Raw genomic sequence first — 22,582 nt, 5'->3', positions numbered from 1 at the left:
TAAACATCTGGGATTAACTCAAGATTTAATGAAAATAGGTCTTTCAGTTGCTTAGATAACCAAGACTGTATAACACTCGTTTTTGAATAATATTCACCTTGAATCTTGTTTTTACTTTATTACAATAATGGAAGCAATGCATGCTTTTGCTGCCAAAAGAAAATAGTGGAGAAAGGCAGGGGGTGGTGGAGGGCTGGGAARGAGGAAGCTGTATGTTTAATATCAAAGCAATTTGGGAGGTTATTTTAGAAAAATGTTGTTACAATTAAGACTGTGCTCTGTTGAAAATGTATTTAGCACTCTCCTAAGTGACTTGCAGAGTAAAATGGCACCGTTTGTATGGTAGATAAATGACAATAGTCTTGCTTTTTAAGAGACAATTTAAAGGTTTGTGATACTAACATTTGGACTGATATGTGTGGTGTCTTGTATACTGGAGCATGTGGATGACACAACAGCATGGCTTGAATAGATGCTTTTGCTCTTGTGTCTTGGATCTGTTGGTTGTCTTGCAGTAAGTTCACTGTTAACAGTCCTTTCAAAATGTAGCAGAATACTTTTGAGGAMGATGCTTTATGAACAAAATTGCCTGGTTTTGCAGTAGACTTAAATACTGGCTCTGCCAATTCTAAAATACTTATATCTTCTTTACTTGTCTATATAAAGGTAGAGTCACTTTTCATTCCTTTACAGACCTAATAAATGTAAAAAAACCCTTTTTATTCCTTTTTCTTGCAATCTGCAATTTACCTGTTTCACTGGGGTACAGTGCACTCCTTTGAAACGTAATACAAAGTGGTATAAATAATAGTAACAACATGCGTGTAAAAGTACAAATAAGTATTTCTTATTAGAAGGGAACTACAATAAACTTCTGAAGTTTGAGTTATAGTTAATGTATCTTCTTTCTTATTCAAACTTGCATTAGAAACAAGGAATATTTGTTCTTAAGAAAGCTTGCAGTTTTACTAGGCCTAATACTAAATTTTTCATGACTTTAATTGAATGTAACTCTGCTCTGTGTAATGTTTTTTTCTCCAGTTTGAAAATATGTAAAAGCARTGCAAAAGCAGACGTTTACTTAGCCATGTAAAATTCTGATTAAAGTCTGTGAAGTGCTTAAGAGAGCAAATACAAATTAACTAAATTAGTGCCTCTTTCTCTGTAGGGTGCTGGTCAAGACAAACTTGGAATATATGTCAAGTCTGTTGTGAAAGGAGGTGCTGCAGATGTGGTTAGTAATATTTTTAAACATCAGATTTCAAAGGTAGAAAGATCCTTTGAAAATGCTTTAAAATCCTTCATTTGCTAGAATGTGTGAATAATTGATTGCTTTAATTAAGATCATGTTACCATGAGTGTATGAATTTTCTTCTCTTGAATATGTATTTAGGATGGTCGCCTGGCTGCAGGGGATCAGTTGCTTAGTGTGGATGGTCGAAGTTTGGTGGGCCTGTCCCAGGAAAGGTACAAAATGTTTTCCTTGGTTGTTTTTACATGAAGAAAATATTAGATTAATAATACACTGAAATGGGCAGAAGCTTGGTTTTTTCCATTTTAGGCTTTGTCTTGGCTTTTGATAACTGCCTGTGAATAACCTTAGTAACAAGTTCAACTGTTTATGTACTATTTTTCCCTTCTTTTCATGCAATATGGGTTATCTATATAGAAGACATTGTATTATACATTTGGGTTTTGAACAATCTTTATTTAGCTCTAATTTAAATATTTTGGCTTCTGACCTTTAAAGCAAAAATTGGGAATAAATATTACTTGCCAGTAGGTGTTGTCTGTGCACATAAGCCCATCTTCTTTCATTATCTTACAATTATTTTCAAAGTGATTTTAAGTATTATTCAGAAAAAAGTGCTTTGGCAAGCAACAGATTACTAGACCAGAGGTGAGAAATCATGACATACAAACTGATAATAGGGGTAACTAACTAATACAGTGCCTAATTTAATTTTGTTTTATTTGCTTCACCTTTTATTGCAGGGCAGCAGAACTTATGACTAGGACAGGTTCTGTGGTAACACTAGAAGTAGCAAAACAAGGAGCGATTTACCATGGTCTGGCAACCCTGCTTAATCAGCCATCCCCAATGATGCAAAGAGGTAAAGATACTAATATTATTGATGTTAGTAGGCTTTGTAAGAGTGCTTTCTCCATTTATAAGAATGCGGAAAATATAATTTACAGTACCTTATGAAGTATTGCCATAATATTAAATCAGAAAAGAAATATAATTGCACAGAATAAAAAAAATCCTTTCTTAACAGAAGTTCTGATTTTAAATACTGTTTGAAATTTTCCTAGACTAATAATTAATAAATGCTTTGCACATGAACCTTTCAAAACTTAATTACGGATTTAAACACAATTCTGATTTGAATTAATTTTTATTTTGACAAGTGGAAAATAATAAATATAAAGGTCATTAAAGTTAATGGCTTTTTTGTCCCTTTTGTAAGAGYTTCTCTTCCCTCAGAATATGTCTTCCTTGTAACCACAGAGTACAGTATCATTACTAGGAGAGAAATAAATAGAAACAGAAGCCCTGGGGTGTATTTTGACATTGAATTTTAATTTTTTTTTAAACAATAACTGTTGAAATGTATCTTACTAAGTTTGTTTGTCTGATCATAAGAAGTTCTTGGATATTTCTCCAATGTTTTATTTTATCATCCCACTTCAGGGTACTAACAAAAGACATATAGAAGTCTGATATAAAATAATACTGTGAAGGAAATAATTTTGTCAGTGAAGACATTTTCTGCATACAGGGTCGTACTACAGTATAGAAAAGAATGGGTTAAAAGGACAAATCTTTATTATCACAGTTTACAACACCATCCCCGATGCCATATGCCTCAGTCATCCAGACCTTTCAGTATAACACATGTGGCTTTTCCAAATATTGTGGTATCTTGTTAGTAGTTCTTTTGAAGAATACAAATTGAAGGAATTCTTGTATTTGATACAAGATTAGAATTGCATATTTGAAGAAGCAAATATTTTAAAATCTAGCATTTTCTTTACTGGGAACTTAGTTTTTAAATATAAGCTCAAGGTAGTTTGAAAAAAAAGAYGCTAGACAGTAGTTAAGTGAAAGGGAGAAACTACATATACAACTGTTACAGTTTCTGACCGCCGTGGCTCAGGTAAACCCCGACCAAAGAGTGAAGGCTTTGAGCTGTATAACAACTCCACTCAAAATGGATCACCTGAGAGTCCTCRGCTGCCATGGACAGAGTACAGTGAACCAAAGAAGCTTCCAGGGGATGACAGATTGATGAAGAACAGAGCTGATCATCGGTCCAGTCCCAATGTAGCAAGTAATGAAAAATTATCSTTCTTTTTGGGATGCCTCCTCCAGTAGTTTTAGGGGCTGTTGCATTCAAAGGGGGGTGATTGATTTTTAAAAATTTTAAAATACCAGTGTGGTAGTAACATTTGGAGCAAGCGTCTCACTAGAACTACGTAAAGAAAAAATTGTAGTTATTTTGTGAATACTGTTACTTTATTAAGTCTTTATTAAGTTCTGTAAATTATTATTAACAGTTGTGTAAATTCTTCCTTTAACTTTCCAACAGATCAGCCTCCAAGCCCCGGGGGAAAGAATGTTTATGCTTCTGGAACTACCACCAAAATAACCTCAGTCTCTACTGGAAATCTTTGTACAGAGGTCAGAAGTGACAAGCAAAATGCTGGCTATTAAACTTGCTTTGGCTATCAATAGTGTCAGTGTGCTTGAGTCAAACCAGTGTCTTACTGAACTATTTGACTGCAATGCTGGTGCTCGTGACTGGGTGGAGTTTTGCGTATTACAGCTGATGAAAGGTTGAGACAGTTTTCAATGATTTCATTGAATTTTGTGCATGAAGTTGTCCTTGTGATTTCTTAGGTTTGTACAATATTGCATACTCGCTTTGAGACATAAAAACATGAGTCATAGCCTCACTTATATTTGATACTAGGCAACCTTCATCTCCTATCTCAGATGAGTAAYGCTCTTGTGAGCCAAAAGAAAATATTTGGAAAATGCATGTTTAGAAAAATCTTCCATACAGATCTATGTGATTAGAAAATTCTACCTCCTATTCCTTCTCCCTTTTTCAGGAACAGATTCTGCCACCACGACCTGAAGCTTATCCCATCCCAACACAGACCTATACTAGAGAATATTTCACATTCCCAGCTTCCAAGTCCCAGGATCGAATGGGTCCAGCTCAGAGTCAGTGGCCAAACTACGATGAAAAACCACAGGTCCAGGCAGAAAGTAATCATTCTGTCAATACTACCATGCAGGTGAGAAGTATTTTTTTTCAGTATAAGGAAACAAACGAGAAAGAAACTGTTTGTTTTCCAGTCCCAGACTGCTGGAGACTTTTTTTCAGAATAGTCAGCTCTCTGTAACTATACCATGAGACAGGAGCAGCTATACTTTTGCCAAGGTGGGCTTGGGTTCAGGAACTCTATGCTTTCCTCCACACTCCCCGCACCCCCATTTCTCAATTTTGCCTTTTCCCCCCACCACCTTTCATAGAATTTATGTTATGTTCTGCAGACCTGTCACCTGGGATATTTTAATCCTCTGTTAGAAATAATGGGGTGTAAGTAGTAGTAGGGTTTATTTTGTAAAATGTTTTGTGGTTTTCTGAAAAGCAGACTAAATCTTCYATTCTTCCAAGGTTTATGTGGAAAAATGTTGGTTGAAGGGTGTGTTGTTTGAGTGACAAAGTGAAGAATTAAAACTGAAATAAAACAGTACTTTGAGACCTATCCAAGGTTTTCACTGAAACACATTCCCGCTCTCATTTAAAAAAAAAAAATTCAAGTTGTATCTATTATTAAAGTACAAATGCATCTTGACATGAAGTGAATTTATCCACATTGTACTTTTAGAAATTAAAAMCCAGAGTTGTTCTGCTCCTTGTAAATGAGAACTCCACTCAAATCCAAATAGGAAATTAAACCTAGATCTACTAAATCCATTTACTGGATGATCTTTTTCCCTAATCCACCAGACTTAAAAATACCAAGATAGAGCTTTTATTTTATTTTTTTTCTATTTCTTAATTAGTGACAAAAACAGAACTTTACACCAGGCTTATTACATTATGCTTTTGGAAAAACAGTGTAATGTATATTATCTTGAGATTCTATGTAAGTAAGCAAATAAGGATTGTTTCTTGGTTACTCACACATGTATGGGCAAGTGAATTTAGTAAGAAGTCAATTGAATAAAACCTTAATGCCCTGTGYCCTTTAATTTTTAATATTATGGAGTCAAACCTTAATTATTTGGGCTGTTAAAAAGTAGATATTTTGCTCAAAGTAGGATGGTAATTTTGAAGGGGAATGCTGCAAGTTGAACGACTGTGGTAAATAGATATGGAAATACTTTGCTGAATTTCCATACTTAACACTTTCATGTTTTATAATTTCATCTCATTTAATCTTAGCTGCATGGTTAACTTCTAGGTGCTGTCTGTCATTGGTGGGAGAAGGGTCAGGTGGGTGCCTCCACAGAATGGTTCCAATCCTTTTGTCTTAACTAAATTCTGTGATAATTGCTGCCTGGGCATGCATCTCTCCCCTATTAAAGACAAGCTTGAGTGAGTAGCTGAGATGAACTGGTTAAAACTGGTAAAGATGAAGCTCATCTATGGAGTTGTTGACAGATGCTGAATTTGAACTATAGCCTTAAGGCTGAAGGCAGTATGGAAAAGCATTTTGCTAAGACAAAATAGGAGCTTTAACTCCTTACAAGTATTTAAAGTAGTTTTCCYCTGCCATACAATAGTTCTTTTAAGTTGAAAATTAGAGGAAAACAAACTTTTTACAAAAATAAAAAAATATGCATCTTTGCAGTGAGAACTGGGCTTATAAAAAAMCGCTGCTAAATGCATGTTTTCTGTTCTGAAGGCATTAGCAAACAGTTTGGCTAGATGCATCTTTACAGCAAATCTAACACAAATAAATGTGTGTTCAGCTCTGTTGGACTAATAGAGCGTAAAAAATACACTTGTTTCTCTCAAAGAAGGCATTCTTTAGAGGGCATGGTTAAGGTCATTGATGAAGGAAAATAAAAGGAGTTTGCTTTGTTAGTCTTCACTCAGTTGTTGATAATTGGTGCATTATGTGTTCAGTGCCTAGCAGTTTCTGACATTGAAAGTATGAATATTTGCTTCAAGGAAATCATTAAGAGATTTAATAATCCTGGTTTATGGCCCAGTGTTCCTTTTCAGGTGGTTGTTCAGTGCTGTGAGACCCTGAGGTTGTACAGATTCAGTCTTGGTGTTTGATGCACTAAAGTGACAAAAATCTCAGACTATTCTACTCACGCCCAAGGAGCAGGTAGAATTAGGCCTGCCTGGTTTCTGTGCCCTGAATGGAAGTAATTTAGTAATGGGAGCTTCCCACTTTAGTAATGGGAGTTTCTTGAGGGGCATGTTGTCTGTTAATGGAGGAGGGTGGGCAGGAGCTCTCTCTCTCTCTCTCTGCAGTCCTTTTGTTTGCTTTTCCAATAGAAAAGATGTCCAATGAAGCCAGCTGAAGTCTGAATGGCACAGCTGSTATGACTGAGCCACGGCTCAGAGCTGCCAGGGCTCTTGTACTCACATGTGGGGGAGGGGGTGTCAGGGATAGTCCTGAGAAACTGTGTGAAGCTTGGGAAGTTTTCAGCTTAAACTTCACTTTGCATTCATCCTTCTTCCCAGTCCAGTTACCAGGCAGTTCCCAGGAGCTTGGTAAGTCTTCCATCACTTGAATGAGTTAAGAAGACTGGGAAGAATATTTTATTGTTGATTTTGAGAAACTTACTGGGCATGGAAATACTGAAATTTGTTAAAAGTAATTACCTTCAGKAATAAGAATGTGTTTTGTAAGCCATTCTCAAATATGTTTTAATGTAGATGGACTGTGATATACATGCCTTGCTTAATTTTTTTTCAGCGTGTAGCTCGTTCCCAGGAAGAGCTCAGAGATAAAGTTTTCCAGCCAGAGAGGAGTCGTTTGGAAGTTGTTATACGGAAGGATGTGGAGTACATTGATCGGAAGTCAGACAGCGATCAGTGGATGAATTCATCTGTGGATTCTAGCACATCTAGCCAGGAACACCTGAACCATTCTTCCAAACCAGTCTCTCCTGGTTCCTGTTTAACTAAAAGTGGACCTGGCCGTTGGAAAACTCCAGCCACCAGCCAGCCAACTCCAGTGGCCATTTCCCAGCCCATCAGAACAGATCTTCCCCCTCCACCACCGCCTCCTCCAGTGCATTATGCAGCTGAATTTGATGAACTACAGATGGATTTGCCTCTTCCTCCCCCTCCTCCTCCAAATCAGATAGGAGCACAAGCATCCTCCCAGGTAGCTGCTGCTGAGCGTAAAAAAAGAGAAGAGCATCAGAGGTGGTATGAAAAGGAAAAGGCACGTTTGGAAGACGAACGAGAAAGGAAACGTCGTGAGCAGGAGAGAAAACTGGGTCAAATGCGTTCTCAGCCACTAATTCCTGCTCAGCCTGTGGTTCCTCCCGTTTCCCTTCAACAAATGAAATCAGAAAAACCCTCAACTTTGCAGAGGTCTCAAGAAACAGTTATTCGAGAGCTGCAGCCCCAACAGCAGCCGCGGACTATTGAGCGGAGAGATCTGCAGTACATTACTATCAGCAAGGAAGAACTGTCTTCTGGTGATAGCCTYTCTCCAGATCCCTGGAAACGGGATGCTAAGGAGAAACTGGAGAAGCAGCAACAGATGCACATTGTGGACATGCTGAGTAAAGAGATTCAGGATCTTCAGAACAAGCCTGATCGTACAGCAGAAGAAAACGACCGTCTCCGCAAACTCATGCTTGAGTGGCAGTTCCAAAAACGACTGCAAGAATCAAAGCAAAAGGATGAAGATGACGATGAAGAGGAGGATGATGAGGTGGATACTCTGCTCATCATGCAGCGACTGGAGGCAGAAAGAAGAGCAAGGGTAAAAGGGCATAATCCTTTCTAGAGAAAAATAGTGTAAATTTCTAGCTTGGTGGGTTTTCATGTTTGGAGTATTTTGATGTTCTTAGAGGTAGGGGAGGATGACACTTTCTTAAATGTCTTGAATTTTAAAATCAATAACTTTGAATGGCTTCACCAGTTAATGTATTTATGAAAGTATCGAAGCTACCTTTTATAAATTCAGTTTACAATTGAATTTACTTTTCYGGCTTTGGGAAGAGAAAAGTTCCCTTTGGATAAAGGGATTTTGCCGTGTACCTAGAGTGTGGTCAGAAGGTAAAATAGGGCAGAAGTTTGCTTTCAGAAAGGTAAGCAAAAACATTATGAAAGTCTGTAGGAGAATCAGGAATAAACCCAGCRTGGTTTCTCCCTCCCCTCCCCTGTGTATTCACCTCTAAGAGTTTTTATTTATAGTCTTGGGACATGAACATAGACACTGAATGCATACCATTTCCAGGGAATAGTGGGCTGAACAGACATTCCAGCTTGCTGGTCTGATCCAGCTGCTACCTCTACCTTTACCACCACCACCTCAGCGCAGACCCCAGCAGTGGGGAGCCATGTGGTTTTGGCTGCTGTAACAGCTACCGCACCCTGTCTAGTACTCCAGCTCATACATGCCTGGATTTTTCATGGTATTTAATCAGCATCTGACAAGGTTTGATTACTCTTAACTTCAGTTCTGTGAAAGGTCATAAAATAAGTAATAAGATGATACAACTGAATAATATGAATAAATTTTTAATCACTCTGCTGSTGGCTGTTGTCTCCCAAGTCTCTGCTAAATCAACTGTTATTGAGAAAAAGTTTCTATAGGAACATCTGTTTTTTTTTCTGAATAACAGCATGGATCCCCAAGTTACATACCAACAGCTACGCTTTTCCAGGCTTAAAAGCTAGCTCTGTAATATGTTCACTGTCTTCTGTGTGTTTGTCTTGAAAAATTTAATTAATTCTGTGATAAGCAATGTTTAATTCCTTAGAAATGTTTGGACATGCTTGTTTTGACATTCAGAAATAGCTAGTGGCTTGAGTAGGATTTGAGTTCAGGATTGTTTTGGCAACTTTATTTCCTAAACTCACTCTTCTCATATTCACTCTCCTTTTATTCTTGTGCCTAACTTTATTACTGTGTAAAACAATAGATACCTCAAACTTGGAAACTGAAGAAAGGAAAAGCTAAAGATATATTTGGCAAACAGGTTGTCCTAAAGTCCAGCATTGCTAACAGGCAATTTATGGCACATAGACAGTTACCTATGGGCATAAAAAAATTCATGTAGGACTGCCATTTTAACAGACCGTGTCTTTAAAATTTTACTGTAGCAAGTCTAAGAAAGTTACATGTCATTAAAAAAAAAACCCAACAGAACAGTTGTATTGCATAAGAGTCTTCTCTGCAAGTGCTGGCTTTAAAACACTTCTGTGCATAAAGTTCTTCCAGCTTTTGGAACATTTTGAAACTAAAAAATAACAGTTGTCTTGAACTGTGAATTTCTGTTTGCATGTTCATTACATTTCACTGCTAGAGATGTAATTAAGTAGCATCTCTGCAGACCTACTGACATGTGTTGAATGAGTCAATATTGATAAAAATTCTGGATTATTTGTTTTCATTTCTGTATTTCAGCTTTATGTCCATTCARTTCTTTGTTCTAAAGCAGCCAACTAAACAAATAAAATGCTTTTGGAATAGCTCAAGTCTAACCTATCTTTATTTACACTGTGCATCTTTCTTTTTTTCCCCTTTCTTACTACCTGCAGCAGACTGCTGTGCCAGCAATCTCTGTTCTAGATTTGGTATGTTTGTTTCTTTCTCTTCAGTATCTCCCATTTCAGTTCCTTATTATTATTAATAACAACCCTATGTGCTTTGGATGATGGTTTGGCATCTTTGGGTGTTCTGAGATCATTATACAGCAAGTTAACTGCAAGCATGCATTTGAATGTTTTCAGATGTGGTGATTCCTTTCCCTGTGTTTCCTTCCTGTTAGATGTTGTGTTCTGCTTGCAGACTTGATTTATTTGTTGCAGCAGTGATCTAATACAAAACTGTGTATATGCTGTTTTGTGCAATTTTATTTATAAGATCTTATTAATAATTTTGAATGAACAGGCTGTGAGGTAAGATTGCTTCYTTTCCTTTTCTCACCCATGCAGGTTTTAGAAGAGCTCTAGAAACACTATTCCTTTCCAGTTTAAAGTGAAATTGTACTGAGAGCCTAATAATACAGCATACTTTTTCAGCACATGATGACACCCTATGTTCACAGGTGTTACAATTTTTTCATTAACAAAAAAATGGATTTTAAACTCAGAAATTACTTCTGAACCGATATTTCTAAGTTGGTTGCATAAATACGCAATCATTAAGTTACAATATAATTTCAGTTCCAGTTGGTTAATATTATTCTCTTGCATGTAACATGGCAGGCTCTCAAACTGGAGTAGTAATTGCTACGACTCCAGCTAATTCTGTATTTTATTGCACTCATTGGAACAGGGATATGGAAAAGAAATTTTGTAGTTTTCTAGAGCAGAAATACATCCCCTTCAAAGTCTATTTCTGTTTGGTTAGTATACCAGTTTGAAAGCAAGGTGATACTTGCAAATCCTGTTAGTGTAATTAAAATCTGTGCTGCTTGAAAAAACTGTAAATGTGGATGTGGATGTGGATATTCAGCACTACCTTAGGGGGAAAAAAAGCATCTTTTAAAATGCTTAATTCAGGTAACTTGTAAAATCTAAGGTGTTCCGTTTTTTATCTGTGTGGTGTGTGAGCTTTAAGCAGTTTACAGCAGTGGAACAGGTGAAGCATTTCAGCTCTGTGCATTAATGGTCCAGACTTCGTATCTTACCAATATTTTCTTACTACTGCACCTATATTTTTTTCTCAAAATTTGATCCCTGSATCTGCAACTTGATAGATAAAGTATTTTTCCAAGCAGACTGTAAACATCTGTATCTTTATGTGACAGGGGGTTGGTGAAGGCAGACAGTGTCACCAGCTTGAAAAATGGATGAGACAAATGCATAGACATCACGCCTGCAAACAGCTACTCAGAGGATTACACCAGGCTRTGCCAGCTGCTATTGCTAGTAGTGTGCTAAATGCCAGGGGAATGCTAGAAGAAAAGGCCAGGCTCATGTGCAGCTCTTCTTGCCATGGTCAGAGACAGCAGAATACTGGGCTAAGATGGATGCACGTCCTGARTCAGTGGACGATTTATGAAGTTTTTAAATCTAGCTTCAGAAAAAGACAGCAGACTAATTCTGAAATAGTTGAACACTACACCCAGCAAGTACTGCTTTTTCATAATTTCATTATTTTATACCAGTCACATGACTTTCCAGACATAAACGCCTCTAAACGATGCCACTTCATATACCCAAGTAATTGCTACTCTGTTTCTAGGAAAAAAAAAAAAACCACACCAAAACTTTCTCATGTTTGACGCTTTTTTTTTGTATGTCTAGGGTGAGCTTTGGTGATAGCTGTTCTGCCGATTACAAGGCTGAAGGAAGGTGATGAGCAGTTAATGCATGAATTATCGGCTTAGCTAGTGTTTGTTTTTCAAATTCCCAGGCTGCTATGAGATCTGACCCAGCTTTTTAGCTGTCACTTRATAAATAAGTATAAATTTAAAGTTCTCCTGAAACATCTTTCAGAGTGTTTCTTTCAGAGTGTTTTAAGCAGTGCTTGGAGAAATGAATGCTGTCTGAAATCTGAGACTTCCTGGATACCTGCCAGTCCTGTGAATATCTTAACATTCCTCATAGGATCAGTCCATTGGCCCCTTTACAAGGAGCAATAGCTTAGAGGGAAGGAGGGCTTCTTTGCCCATATGTTGGTCACAGGGAGACTAAGTTGTGAGGCTGAGCAAATGGTAGACTCTTTGCAGTAAAGTTGGGTCAAAGCAGGGGAAAAGAATTGGTGCTTTGTGCTCAGCCACTTTGCTCAGTTACAACTGGGAGAATGCTCTTTGTCACTCTGGCTGTATGAATCAGTTTTCCTTCCCTGTTACAGTATAAACGTGCAGCTTTGGAGGAGATGTGGAATTACAATAAATCAGGTGAAAACATGGATTTTAAACAAGAGAAAAATCAATTGGGATAGAGAAGCATCCAATCAAAATACTCAACCTGGGAATCTTATAGCACTCTTMCTAGAAATGGGACGCAAACCTGATTTTTCTTTGCATCTTGAAAATTTGGGATGACATTAGAATTGGGTACTGTTGTACGCACACAGTTATAGACACAAATGCCTGCAAGTGGTCTGGCATGTCTCACCATCCCACTGCTCTCCCAGTCTTGGTCTGGGAGTGCTCCAAAGTAGAAACTAGTTACTGATCATAAAGAAATGGAGTTKTCTCTCTTAATGGTAGCTGCGTTCTCACTTCTGCCTTATATACCATTTTTAGTCATTTTCCTAGGTATCATGTTCAGAATAGCCTCTCACCTCTCACCTGGATATAGTTGTCTTCACAATTCTTGTGATTCAGATGTTAACAAGAGTTCCCAGGTGGGCAGCCTGGTCAATTTTGCCTTCTTTCTTCAGTTATAGTCACAAGACAATTAAGCAAAAGAGTCCTACTTCAATTTTGTTGGAGATTCTTTCTTGTTTAAGTGCTTTTGGATAAGAATATTTGCAAATAAGCAAAAAGACATGCATGCTGTAACCTGGAAACAGTAACTGCCACATTTAGGGTGTTTTCTAGATGTAGCTGGGACAGGAATTTTCCTGTGTTTTCTCACCATGCAGTTTTTGCTTGCTTTTTTTTTTTTTTTTTTTTTTTTTATTAAGAGGAAGTGACTTCTCTTGTATAAACTCTTGTAAATTACTAGCTATCTTTCTTTTTGACAGCAATATTATCTCCTTTTCCAAAACAATGTCTTTTTAAGAACTAAGACAAGAAGTCTTAATCCAAGGAGGGAGTTGGTTAACTGCTCTGTTCCCTGCTCTACAGTGCAAACTGAGCTTGGATCTTTCTCCTTGTCATTTTCAGTTAGGAATGACAAAGTTTTTGCCTAAATAAGGAGAGTTTACTTGAAGGTAGCATCCTCTAGAATACATTTGCCAAATTAATGCCTAAATGAAATGCATTAATGTTGTTCTTTAGCCTTCATGCTCAAAAATGAGCCAGTGGGAGAAATAATTGTAAGAGAATTAGCCAAAAATATTTAGACTTTTAAAATTAATTAACTTAGGAGGAAGATACTTACATGAAGGTTGTCCTCACAAAGTCTATTAGGATTTAATTTCTCTTTCTCTCTTGTATTGCTTCATGTCTTAAGGGTCTTTTTTCTGTAAGTGAAATTAGATTTCAAAATCAAATACAGGAGTAGAAAAGTATCCCTATTACATGCAGTTCATAGCAAGATCAAATAATTTACTGATCTGTACCAATAAGGATAAAAAACAATTCGTGTGGAGGAAGAAAAAATTACTTTAAAACATATGCTACAGAAAGAAATAACTATGTATGGACTACAGCATGTAGTCCAGTTAATTTCTCCTTGTATTATTGTGCCAGTGAATATTCCTGCCCATCAAGGGCTTATATAGTGTTAGCTTTAAAGAATCATGCGGAGTTTGGATTGTGCTCAGTTTTCCTATCTGTGCAGTGTCATATGCATATATAAACTAGTACTGTSTGTTGGACATGAGTTCTTCTTGTGAGCTGTTTAATTACAGTACTCAGAAGTTTTCTTTCCTTCACTCTCCGCTTTTTCCAAAGCACATCTGCTGCAGATACAGTGGGAGACTTCATTTATCTCGTGAGACTATTTGCAGACTTTCTGAATGAGCTTGTTGCTCTAAGTGAATTGACCCTTTGACTAATGAGTCATGATTTTCCAGTGCTTAAATTCTAATCCAGAGTGAAAAAAACAATCGACTGCTGGAGCTGTGGATTGTTGGTTCCAAGTATTTGATTTCACTTTACTATACCAATGAGACCATGGTTGTTGAAGCTCTTTGGAACATGAGTCACCTCAGTCTTCTGCTGGGGGTTAATATATGACTGCTAAAAATGTTGCCCTGTTTGTGCTTTTACGTATGTAGTTCCGTATGCCTCTGGGTTTTCTTTTTTTTTTAAAAAATTTTAGGCAAGCCAATGTAACAAAGCATACTCTTCATGGCTGGAAATCATATTATGTATCTTATAGTATAGCATTTTCGACTGAATGAGTTATTTTGAGATGCCAGTGTTTGGTTACATTTTTTCAACCCATCTTGCCCATCTGAGTGACCAATTAAAATTGTGCCTCTGCTAGTTACAGGATGAAGAACGTCGACGGCAACAACAGTTGGAAGAAATGCGGAAACGAGAAGCAGAAGACAGGGCCAGGCAGGAAGAAGAGCGTCGACAGCAAGAGGAGGAGCGGACCAGGAGAGAGGCAGAAGAAAAGGTTGTGGTCTTCTGAGTGCTACAGGGGTTCTTGCAGGCCTTTCTTCTTCAGCCTGGCCAGTAGCAGCTCAGTGTTGGCTCAGCAGGGGTTAAATTCAGTAGCCCTGGTGATAAAGGTCATGGCACAAGGCTTCAGTTTGTCCAATCTAAACCAAAAAGTAATTAAACAAACAGCCCATTCCTGCTGGCTGGACTTGAGTGGTATTGCAGAAATAGTTTAGAAATAATAGGGTTTACCACCTGAAGGGTTTTAGCCATGGCAAGGTCTTGTCTTCAGAGCCTTTCTGAAAATTATGGAAGAAATAATTTCCTATTTCCCAGTGTGGGAAGTTGTATCTGGATTGAGGAAAGTATTTAAAAGTATATTGTAGRGAGCCTAAAAAAAGTTCAACCAAGAGAATACAACCAAGGCTTTCTTAACTTCTGACAGTGATGCAGCCAGATGACATTTGGATCACACATTTGAAAGAGTGTTCAGTGACAGATGTTGACTGGGATACTTCTACCAGTATCWACCAGCTAAGAACTATGTATCATAGTAAAATGGTTTTAGAGTAGTGCGGGGAGATCAGTTTCATGTCTTTACTGTAAATGAACAAGATCATATTTTTTTTCAGGATAACTGACTCAGTGTTGGACAAATAAGCAGATCAGGTGGATATTTTTAAACATGTGGATTAAAACTAGAAATTATGGTTGTTCAAAATGTCATATATTCCCAGCAGAAGTTATACTGTGCTTATATCCAAAGGGTTTTGTGACATACATACAGTTCCCAAATATACCTTCTCATTTGTTATCAAACAAACTGCTGAATAAACCCTGGTATTAATTTACAATGTGTCTGAGACCAGAGCAGAACAGAATTAAATGCTCTTTAGTTTAAAACCAGAAAAATCTTTTAAATACATAGAAAATATTTCATGACCTTTTAAATGGTCAGTAGCCTTCTATAAATATTATTAGCATAGTTTCTGTTTCAAAAGGTTTTTTATCCGCATTTATTTGATGTCTGTTTTGGAAAAGTTCTTTGTCGATTTTGGTGCAAAAGTAGTTTTCCTGGTGTTTATACTAGAAACTTTGTTAGGAGTCATCTATTCCAAGGCTCTGTTGATTAGTTTACATTGTATAAGGTTGAAACAAAATTACAGAGTTCCTTTATGAAGGTGGTAGTTAATTTTAGTTATTTTTCTCTCTCACAGATTCTTTACAGCTTTAGTAAATCTGCCCCTTACTGACTGTAGTTACATTTTCAGTAATAAATGCTGGAATGCCCTTAGCTTACACAGGCAGTTGCCACAGTAGCCACGGGCCGTGGTAAATTGGTAAGTAACAGCTACACTGTGTTATTGGATGACTGTTGTTTTTTTGCACAGTGGTATACATTTGTATGAGTCCCTATAGATGTCCTGTTTATTGCCAGAAAAGGAGACAAAAAAGATTTACAGAAGATGTTTGTAGCTCAGTGATGGAAAGCTTAAATCTCATAGATTGAAATGTCTGATAGCTGTGTTTCTGTTTCCTGTGGGCTTTCAGAGGCGCCAGGAAGAGGAATATTACAGTCGCTTAGAGGCTGAAAGGCGCAGGCAGCACGATGAAGCTGAACGAAGATTGCTGGAACCTGATGAGCCTGGTCTGTACAGACCTCCGCTTCCACAGGAATATGAACTCCCATCCCTAACCCCTTCATCTAATGCTCCTCCTCCCCCACCTCAGCGAAACACCTCTTACCTCAAAACACAGGTCTTCTCCCCTGACACGATTTATACTGCCAAGTTTGTTGCATACAATGATGATGATGATGATGATGATGAGGAGGAGGATTCCAATTTAGCAGGTCAGGATAAGTACTCCAGCGCAAGAAAATCTTATGGTGACTTTCCTCCTGCCACCCTTAAGCCACAGCAGCCCTCCCACCAGCCTTGCCCAGTTTCAGATGGCATCTTTCTTTCCAACTCATTCCAGTCATCTGCAGTCAATGCCAACAGTACTACTGTCAAAAAAAGCCAACCCCCACCCCCATCAAACAAACCAAGTTTCATCCATGCCAACAGCTCTAAAGGTAGATGCAATGAAATCGGTCATCTCTACAAAACTATCCTTGTATTTTCAACTCCACTGTTCTAGATTGAATCACTGATTTTGTGATTTCCTCTTCCCTTAGTCACTGTTTTCACTCTGGTGATCTAACTTAAATCCTGATATTAATATGAGTACTTCAATTTTTAATTATTTTGATCTCTCAAATTTTTTTGCTCCTTACCCAAACTTTTCAAAAGCAAAAATTCCATCTTTCATACATGAATCAGARATTGTTTTAACTGCTACTCAATCATTTCGAAGTACTGTTGGTTTTGGCATTCACTCTGTATCTTCTGTGATTTGTTTTGTATGACTGACCACTGTTTACTCAGGGCATCTGGAAGTGCACCTTTCTTGAGCACAGAAAACCTCATCTAATGGACAGATCTTATCTTCTGCTTTGTTGTTGGTACCAGGGTTCTCTCTCTTTTAATAGTGTGTGCAAATGGCTTTAAAAATGACATTTGTAGATGTAGTTCTTAAATACACAAGCACCAAGAGGAATACAGGTCTTGCAGTGTTTCATGTCTTAGGCACCATTCCTAAAGTTCTGGTTTGTAAAGTGCAGTTTCCCTGCAGAGAGACAAAAATCTAAATTTCATCTTAGTACTGTTWGCTTTACTCTTTCCCTTCCCTTCTACATGTCTGTATTTGACTCCTCATCTTGTGTATAACTCCAAGCGGCGAACTATAATGGATTTAAATTTCATTTAGAGCTCTAGCTGCTAGTTACCTCAGCACCATATTTTATCTGCCGACTGGTAGCTGAGCTATACTCTTGAATTCAAAGCTAACTCAGTCCAAAGTTTGGGGATTTTTTTTAACTGCGGCTCTATAGGAGAAATCTTGTATACTTGACTATTTGAGTATGTCTCACTCTGCTAAGTTTGCAGTTTATTGATACAATGTTTTATGTCTTTAAATACCAGTGGCATCTGCTAGTACTTCTGCATTTGTTTTCTTCTGTATTCTTTTGAAGTAAGTGGTGGCCATGACATTCTCTTAGTTTATTCTTTTCACTTATGCTGGAGGTTAACAAGTACCTGACAGCCAACTCCAGCTGATCAAATCATCCTTCTAAAATGAAAAGGGGTAGCAAGTCACCCAGGATCCCAAGGGAAAGTGTTTATACTGGCTTCTAGTTGAATGGCTAACTTGTTTGCTGGATTCAAGTCTCAGTGACATGGGTGGAAACCTATAATATGGTATATCTCTCATCACTTTTTGGCCACCTAAAAAATTAGGAAAATCACTCACTTGCTTTATTCAGCAGTGTGCCCTGGGCATAGGGAGAATATTGGCCTCCAAATAGGTTCCATCTATTAGAAGCACTTCTAATCCAGCTGCACTAGTATGTGAATCTGATTTTGGACATATATGAGGCCACTGAGCTTCCTGTCTGCATCCTTTTCAGTTGAGGCTTAAGTCATCATTTTCCAGCAAGGCATCCTTTCCTTTGCAGTGCAAATTAGTGTCTGTTACAGCTGGACTGCTTCCAGTGCTGAAGAGAAGGTCTGCACAGTACTGTGTAGTTTTTAATATTACTGAAGGGACAGTTTAGCTCAGTTATAATTATTGTCCCCYTGGTGCAGTTGATGATTAGTAGTTCCAGTGTTGGGAATCAGCATAACACCCAACTTGTATAAAAAAAAATATCCACACTGATTTTCATGTAAAGGCAAGGAAAGCCTGGTTACTTACACCGATCTCATGGTAGTCCGAGTAGTGGTAGTCTCTGTGGTAATAGTCTCGCTCCTGCAAGCCCATCTGTCATTCATGTCTGGCTCTGTAATAGGTTCTGAATCTTAAAGGAAGGTGAGGGAAGGTTTCAACTTTTCAGTGTGTTTTTGTTAGACTGGAATATAAGCAGGCATTCTGGACACTCCCTGCTGTGTGCTATTATTATGCCTACCCATCATGCATGTGAAGCCACTGATAAACCCAGAGCCAGTTTTGTATCAGAAGGACTTCAGCTTTTGAACTCTGGGTATCACAAAGAATTAAGACTATTTTGAAATGGCAGGCTTCTGACATGAAACTTTGGTACCGTATGTCTGTACTGAWTTTTTTTTTCTTTCAAAGGACTATTTTTTTTTCTAGAAATTCTTATTTGAAACTGACTGTAATAAAGAGTAAAATGTGCATCCATCACAGCACATAGGCTTCCAAAAGGGCTTGCTTCCCTTCCATATTTGGCACTTTGAAGATTGTAAATGTAATGAATGAAGCAGCCCTAGACCCATCAGTCACTAGTTGTCACCACCACTCCCCCTGCCTCCCATCATCCACAACTCAGAATGTCATTTCATACATAATTGCATTTCTAATCTGCTTTATGTTAATTTTGATTGAAAAATGAATCTCAGGAAAGTGAAATGTTCAGTGGTGTTATGTGTGCACATTTGTTTTTCCTGGAAAACAATTAGATGGACAACCTACAAAGATTTTGGTTAGGTTTTTGGTAACAATTAAGGAATATTGTAGTATGATGCTTCGCCTTTAATAGCCTAATTCATAAACCATACAACTAATTCTGAATACTCTTATTTCATAATTTTTAAAATAGCCATAGGAACAGGTTAACTTCACTTGATTCCTCAAGCTTCTATGAAGACTGCCTGCGTAACGTACAAAGCCGTTTGCACAAAATGCAGAATTCACTGTGCAGTTTGACCATCTCCCATCTCGCTGACTCTGTTACATTCCTGTCCTTTACAGCTCTTTCCTGTTCTGAGTGTTAACTCTAGTAAACCACGCTTCTGCAAATTTTGCTCTCGTGCCTTCTTCCACTGGGTATCTTARGACCATTGAGTCTGTCAGCTCTCAGGAAAAAGTCAATACCCAAATGAAAACCACTATCCTTAAATAAATGAAACTATGAACCACAAAGCTTGGATCCAGCCTTTTCGAAGCAGAGAAGGCAGTACTTACAGGAATGTAAGACTCACATCTGAGAGAAAAAAAATTATTCATATGCCTGGCATACCCAGTATGATTTGGTTTGCTGCAAATTTTTGGTAGAACAAATCTGGCCTACTACACATTAGCTAAATTGGCTTGTGTATTCCAGCCTCATTTGCATATTACTGAATATTTATAAGACATTAGATGTACCAGTGGAAGAAGCAAACATCTCCTTTTGTACCAAAGAAGGTTCACAAGACATAACATGTACAATATTGAGACCAGAACTGTCTGAAGATGAATCTAAGCAGTGTGCTGACACTTCTTACTCTTTTCGTGACAGTTATTAAGAGTATGTTGTCTTAAATATAAATTAAATTATTAAACTGATTAGAAATAAAAGGTTTTGTCTTGTGGCCTTTAGAAAGAATTAATATAATGTGTAAAACCTGTGTATTATATCAACTTAAAGGTGCAGTGCTGCAAGAAATTTAAATTTGAGGGCGGGAGTAAGGAAGTGTCTTCTTAATGACAGAATTTGCTTGCTCAGACTAAACAAAGATTAAAATTCTGATTCTACTGAATTGCAAAGATGGCATGTACTAATCTTTGCTTATTTTTAGCCTCTGAAAGAGAGGAGGTGCAGCTAACTTACTTCCAGTGGAGCTTGTCACAGGACAGTGAAGAGTGTTGCTCTGTCAGTCTCTTTGAAAAGCTTCTAATGTCTGTGTTACAGTAAGCCATAATAAGATAAAGATCATGATTTGGCATGTGCTGGATAATCTAAACAAAATGGGTTCTGACTCACAATTAGGAATAAAAAAATGAAGCCATTTTTAGAGGGTTGGAATTCAGAAGTACTGGATTTAAATCTTCCAGAGATCAGATCACCTCKGATTATTTATGATTCTCATTTGAGATTGCTTCTTAAAAGAAGCACTGCACCTTTCTGAAGGAATACAATATAAAACCTTTGTGTTGTAACGCAGTCCTTCAACTTACCTCTTTCTTTTGCATAAGGAATAAATTCATACACTGGATCTACAGGAGCAGCTGCTGGGGAAGTTTATCGGGATCTAAGAGACAAAAGATCTAAAAGGTGATATGCAGGAGTCCATTAACTTTTATACAACTGACTTGACTAACTTCTGCAATGTTTTCTGTTGTCATCATTGTATCTCTGTGGGCTACTCAAGAGTTCTGTATTATGCGTTACGGTAAAACACAACTAAGTTCTCTCCACAAGTCCTTAAATTGAACTGAAGCGCTGCTGAACAGCAACAAATTTTGTCACTACAACTAAGTAAACCATATTACCATTGTAAATGAACAGCTTCAACCACTTTAGGTGTATTTATAAATCTGAACAGTAGTTCTCCAGTGGCATTCTTACCAAATTTGTTTTAAGCATAAATAATACAAGCTGTATGTATATCTCATACAGAATTTACCATGTAGCATGCTGAAAGTGTGACAATAAAAGCTTTGTTTTTTCCAGTGCTTTTTCTTACAGACATGCCACCACAGAAAAGCTTGCTAGTTTAACCAGAGCAGTACTGCTGTGCTAATATAGACAGAGCCTTAGTTTATACCTGCCCTTCATGTTTAAAATTAGCAATCATTTCCATTTATTTTAATGTGCAGTGATGGTCAAACCATTTATTTGTCTTAAGTGGTAGCACAATGTCAGAGTATATGTGAGGAACAAAACCTTTCAGAACACAGAATGGGAACTCCTTTTTTGTAGTCAAAGAAGTCATTACATGTCATTAAGAATGATTATGTTTAAGGATATTGTAAATGAGAATTATAAAAAGTACTTTTTRTTTCCTTTCCAGTCAAGATGCAGATTTACCTGGAGCACCAGAAAACTTGACGTTCAGGGAACGCCAGCGACTTTTTTCACAAGGTCAAGATGTATCCAATAAAATAAAAGCCTCTAGGAAACTAATGGAACTGGAAAATGAGTTGAACACAAAATAAGATTAAAGCACCTTATCAGATGTAACGGATGATCTGCAAATTGAGGGAATGGGGGGCACGCTATTAATGAACAGAAAATGAATGTTTTCTGAAAGGAGTGACTTTGGTTCCTCTATATCTAAGACTGTTAATTAAGACTTAGAGATGTTGCAATAGCAAGAAAATTTATTACTTTGCCAGGAGTTTGTGGTTTATATAATGACAGCACTGTATAATTTTAAAGATATGAATCATGTGAAGGTAACTTTCTTTTCCTGTTTTGGGGGTTAATTTCTTTTGCACCAGACAAAGTAGCACTTGTCAAAGATAAGTTCTGTTTCCTGGTGTTTTACAGACACACTTTCATTTTAGCTGCTGAGCAGAGACAGTGAGAATAGCTTGAACTGCTAAACTAAACTGTGCACTAGAAATTAGTATTTTAGGTTGTTTGACAAGAAGCCCCAATGTCTGGGCCACCTTAAATAAGATTTCATATGCAAGTTTGACATACTGTATGGTGTTCATAGAAGGATCAGTCTATCAATACAGATTATACCATTACTTAATACTGGCATAACACACATTCTCTAGATAGAATCTTGGCATAAAAATGTTTCTATTCCTATGTATTTGTTGGGTCTAAAATGGATGCCCAAGATTTTATCTATAGTTATGGAAGTCTATGTTGATGCATCCTCACTATATGTGCTTCTAACTTKGAATAAAAACTTTTGGATAACTGTTCCATTAAAAATTACATAAGCAATAGATAGTAGGCTACACTTAGTGGCTGTTCATATTAGTTGTGTGTGTTTAAGGCAAGGATTCCAGTTAGAAGGTGAGCAGAATGGATGCATATGAGAAATCCAGATTAGAAGTTATTGGGCAATTAGGCATGGAACATCGATAAGTCTGTTATTATYAATTCAGCAATAGATTTTTTTTTTCTATGGAGACACGAAGTGGCATATTAGAGAAGATTGAAGTGTGAAACTTTAACTATAATGCTGCAGTCTGGAAGTGGGAATGTTAGTAAGGTCATTAACAGAGCTGGTGTGCTGGCAAGGAGCCATCCCTGCTCATGCTGAGGAAGCAGTGCTAGTGAGCTCTTCTTCAGTCTAGCTGGCTTTACTGACATCCTATTACTGTTGTACTGAAAGCCTTTTCGGCAGTTCAAGCTATTTTTCACACTGTTATAGCCTTATTTGATTTTAAATTGTT

At 37.5% G+C, this 22,582-nt stretch overlaps 1 protein-coding gene across 14 annotated transcripts in view; it reads left to right on the top strand.

Moving 5' to 3' along the window:
* Nucleotides 1–22,153, top strand: part of AFDN (afadin, adherens junction formation factor) — a 111,306-nt gene extending 89,153 nt beyond the window's left edge. For 5 of the 14 annotated variants that reach the window (XM_057381223.1, XM_057381226.1, XM_057381225.1 and 2 more), the window contains 11 exons: nucleotides 1,169–1,234; nucleotides 1,394–1,467; nucleotides 1,996–2,114; nucleotides 3,141–3,335; nucleotides 3,594–3,685; nucleotides 4,120–4,308; nucleotides 6,958–7,980; nucleotides 14,280–14,414; nucleotides 15,950–16,250; nucleotides 20,420–20,498; nucleotides 21,238–22,153. In XM_057381223.1, the coding sequence (XP_057237206.1) occupies nucleotides 1,169–1,234; nucleotides 1,394–1,467; nucleotides 1,996–2,114; nucleotides 3,141–3,335; nucleotides 3,594–3,685; nucleotides 4,120–4,308; nucleotides 6,958–7,980; nucleotides 14,280–14,414; nucleotides 15,950–16,250; nucleotides 20,420–20,498; nucleotides 21,238–21,382 (2,418 nt within the window). In that variant the 3' untranslated portion in view covers nucleotides 21,383–22,153. Of the gene's footprint in view, nucleotides 1–1,168; nucleotides 1,235–1,393; nucleotides 1,468–1,995; nucleotides 2,115–3,140; nucleotides 3,336–3,593; nucleotides 3,686–4,119; nucleotides 4,309–6,957; nucleotides 7,981–14,279; nucleotides 14,415–15,949; nucleotides 16,476–20,419; nucleotides 20,499–21,237 lie in introns of all 14 variants that reach the window. The other 9 variants (XM_057381221.1, XM_057381216.1, XM_057381219.1 and 6 more) reach the window with 5 other exon arrangements.
* The last annotated feature ends 429 nt before the right edge of the window (nucleotides 22,154–22,582 follow it).

Source organism: Malurus melanocephalus, unplaced genomic scaffold (assembly GCF_030028575.1).
Source record: "Malurus melanocephalus ecotype Western Australia unplaced genomic scaffold, MMel_1.1 scaffold_499, whole genome shotgun sequence".
NCBI lineage: Eukaryota > Metazoa > Chordata > Aves > Passeriformes > Maluridae > Malurus > Malurus melanocephalus.
The sequence above is the reverse complement of the archived record's forward strand: the minus strand, read 5'-3'. Positions and strand labels throughout refer to the sequence as shown.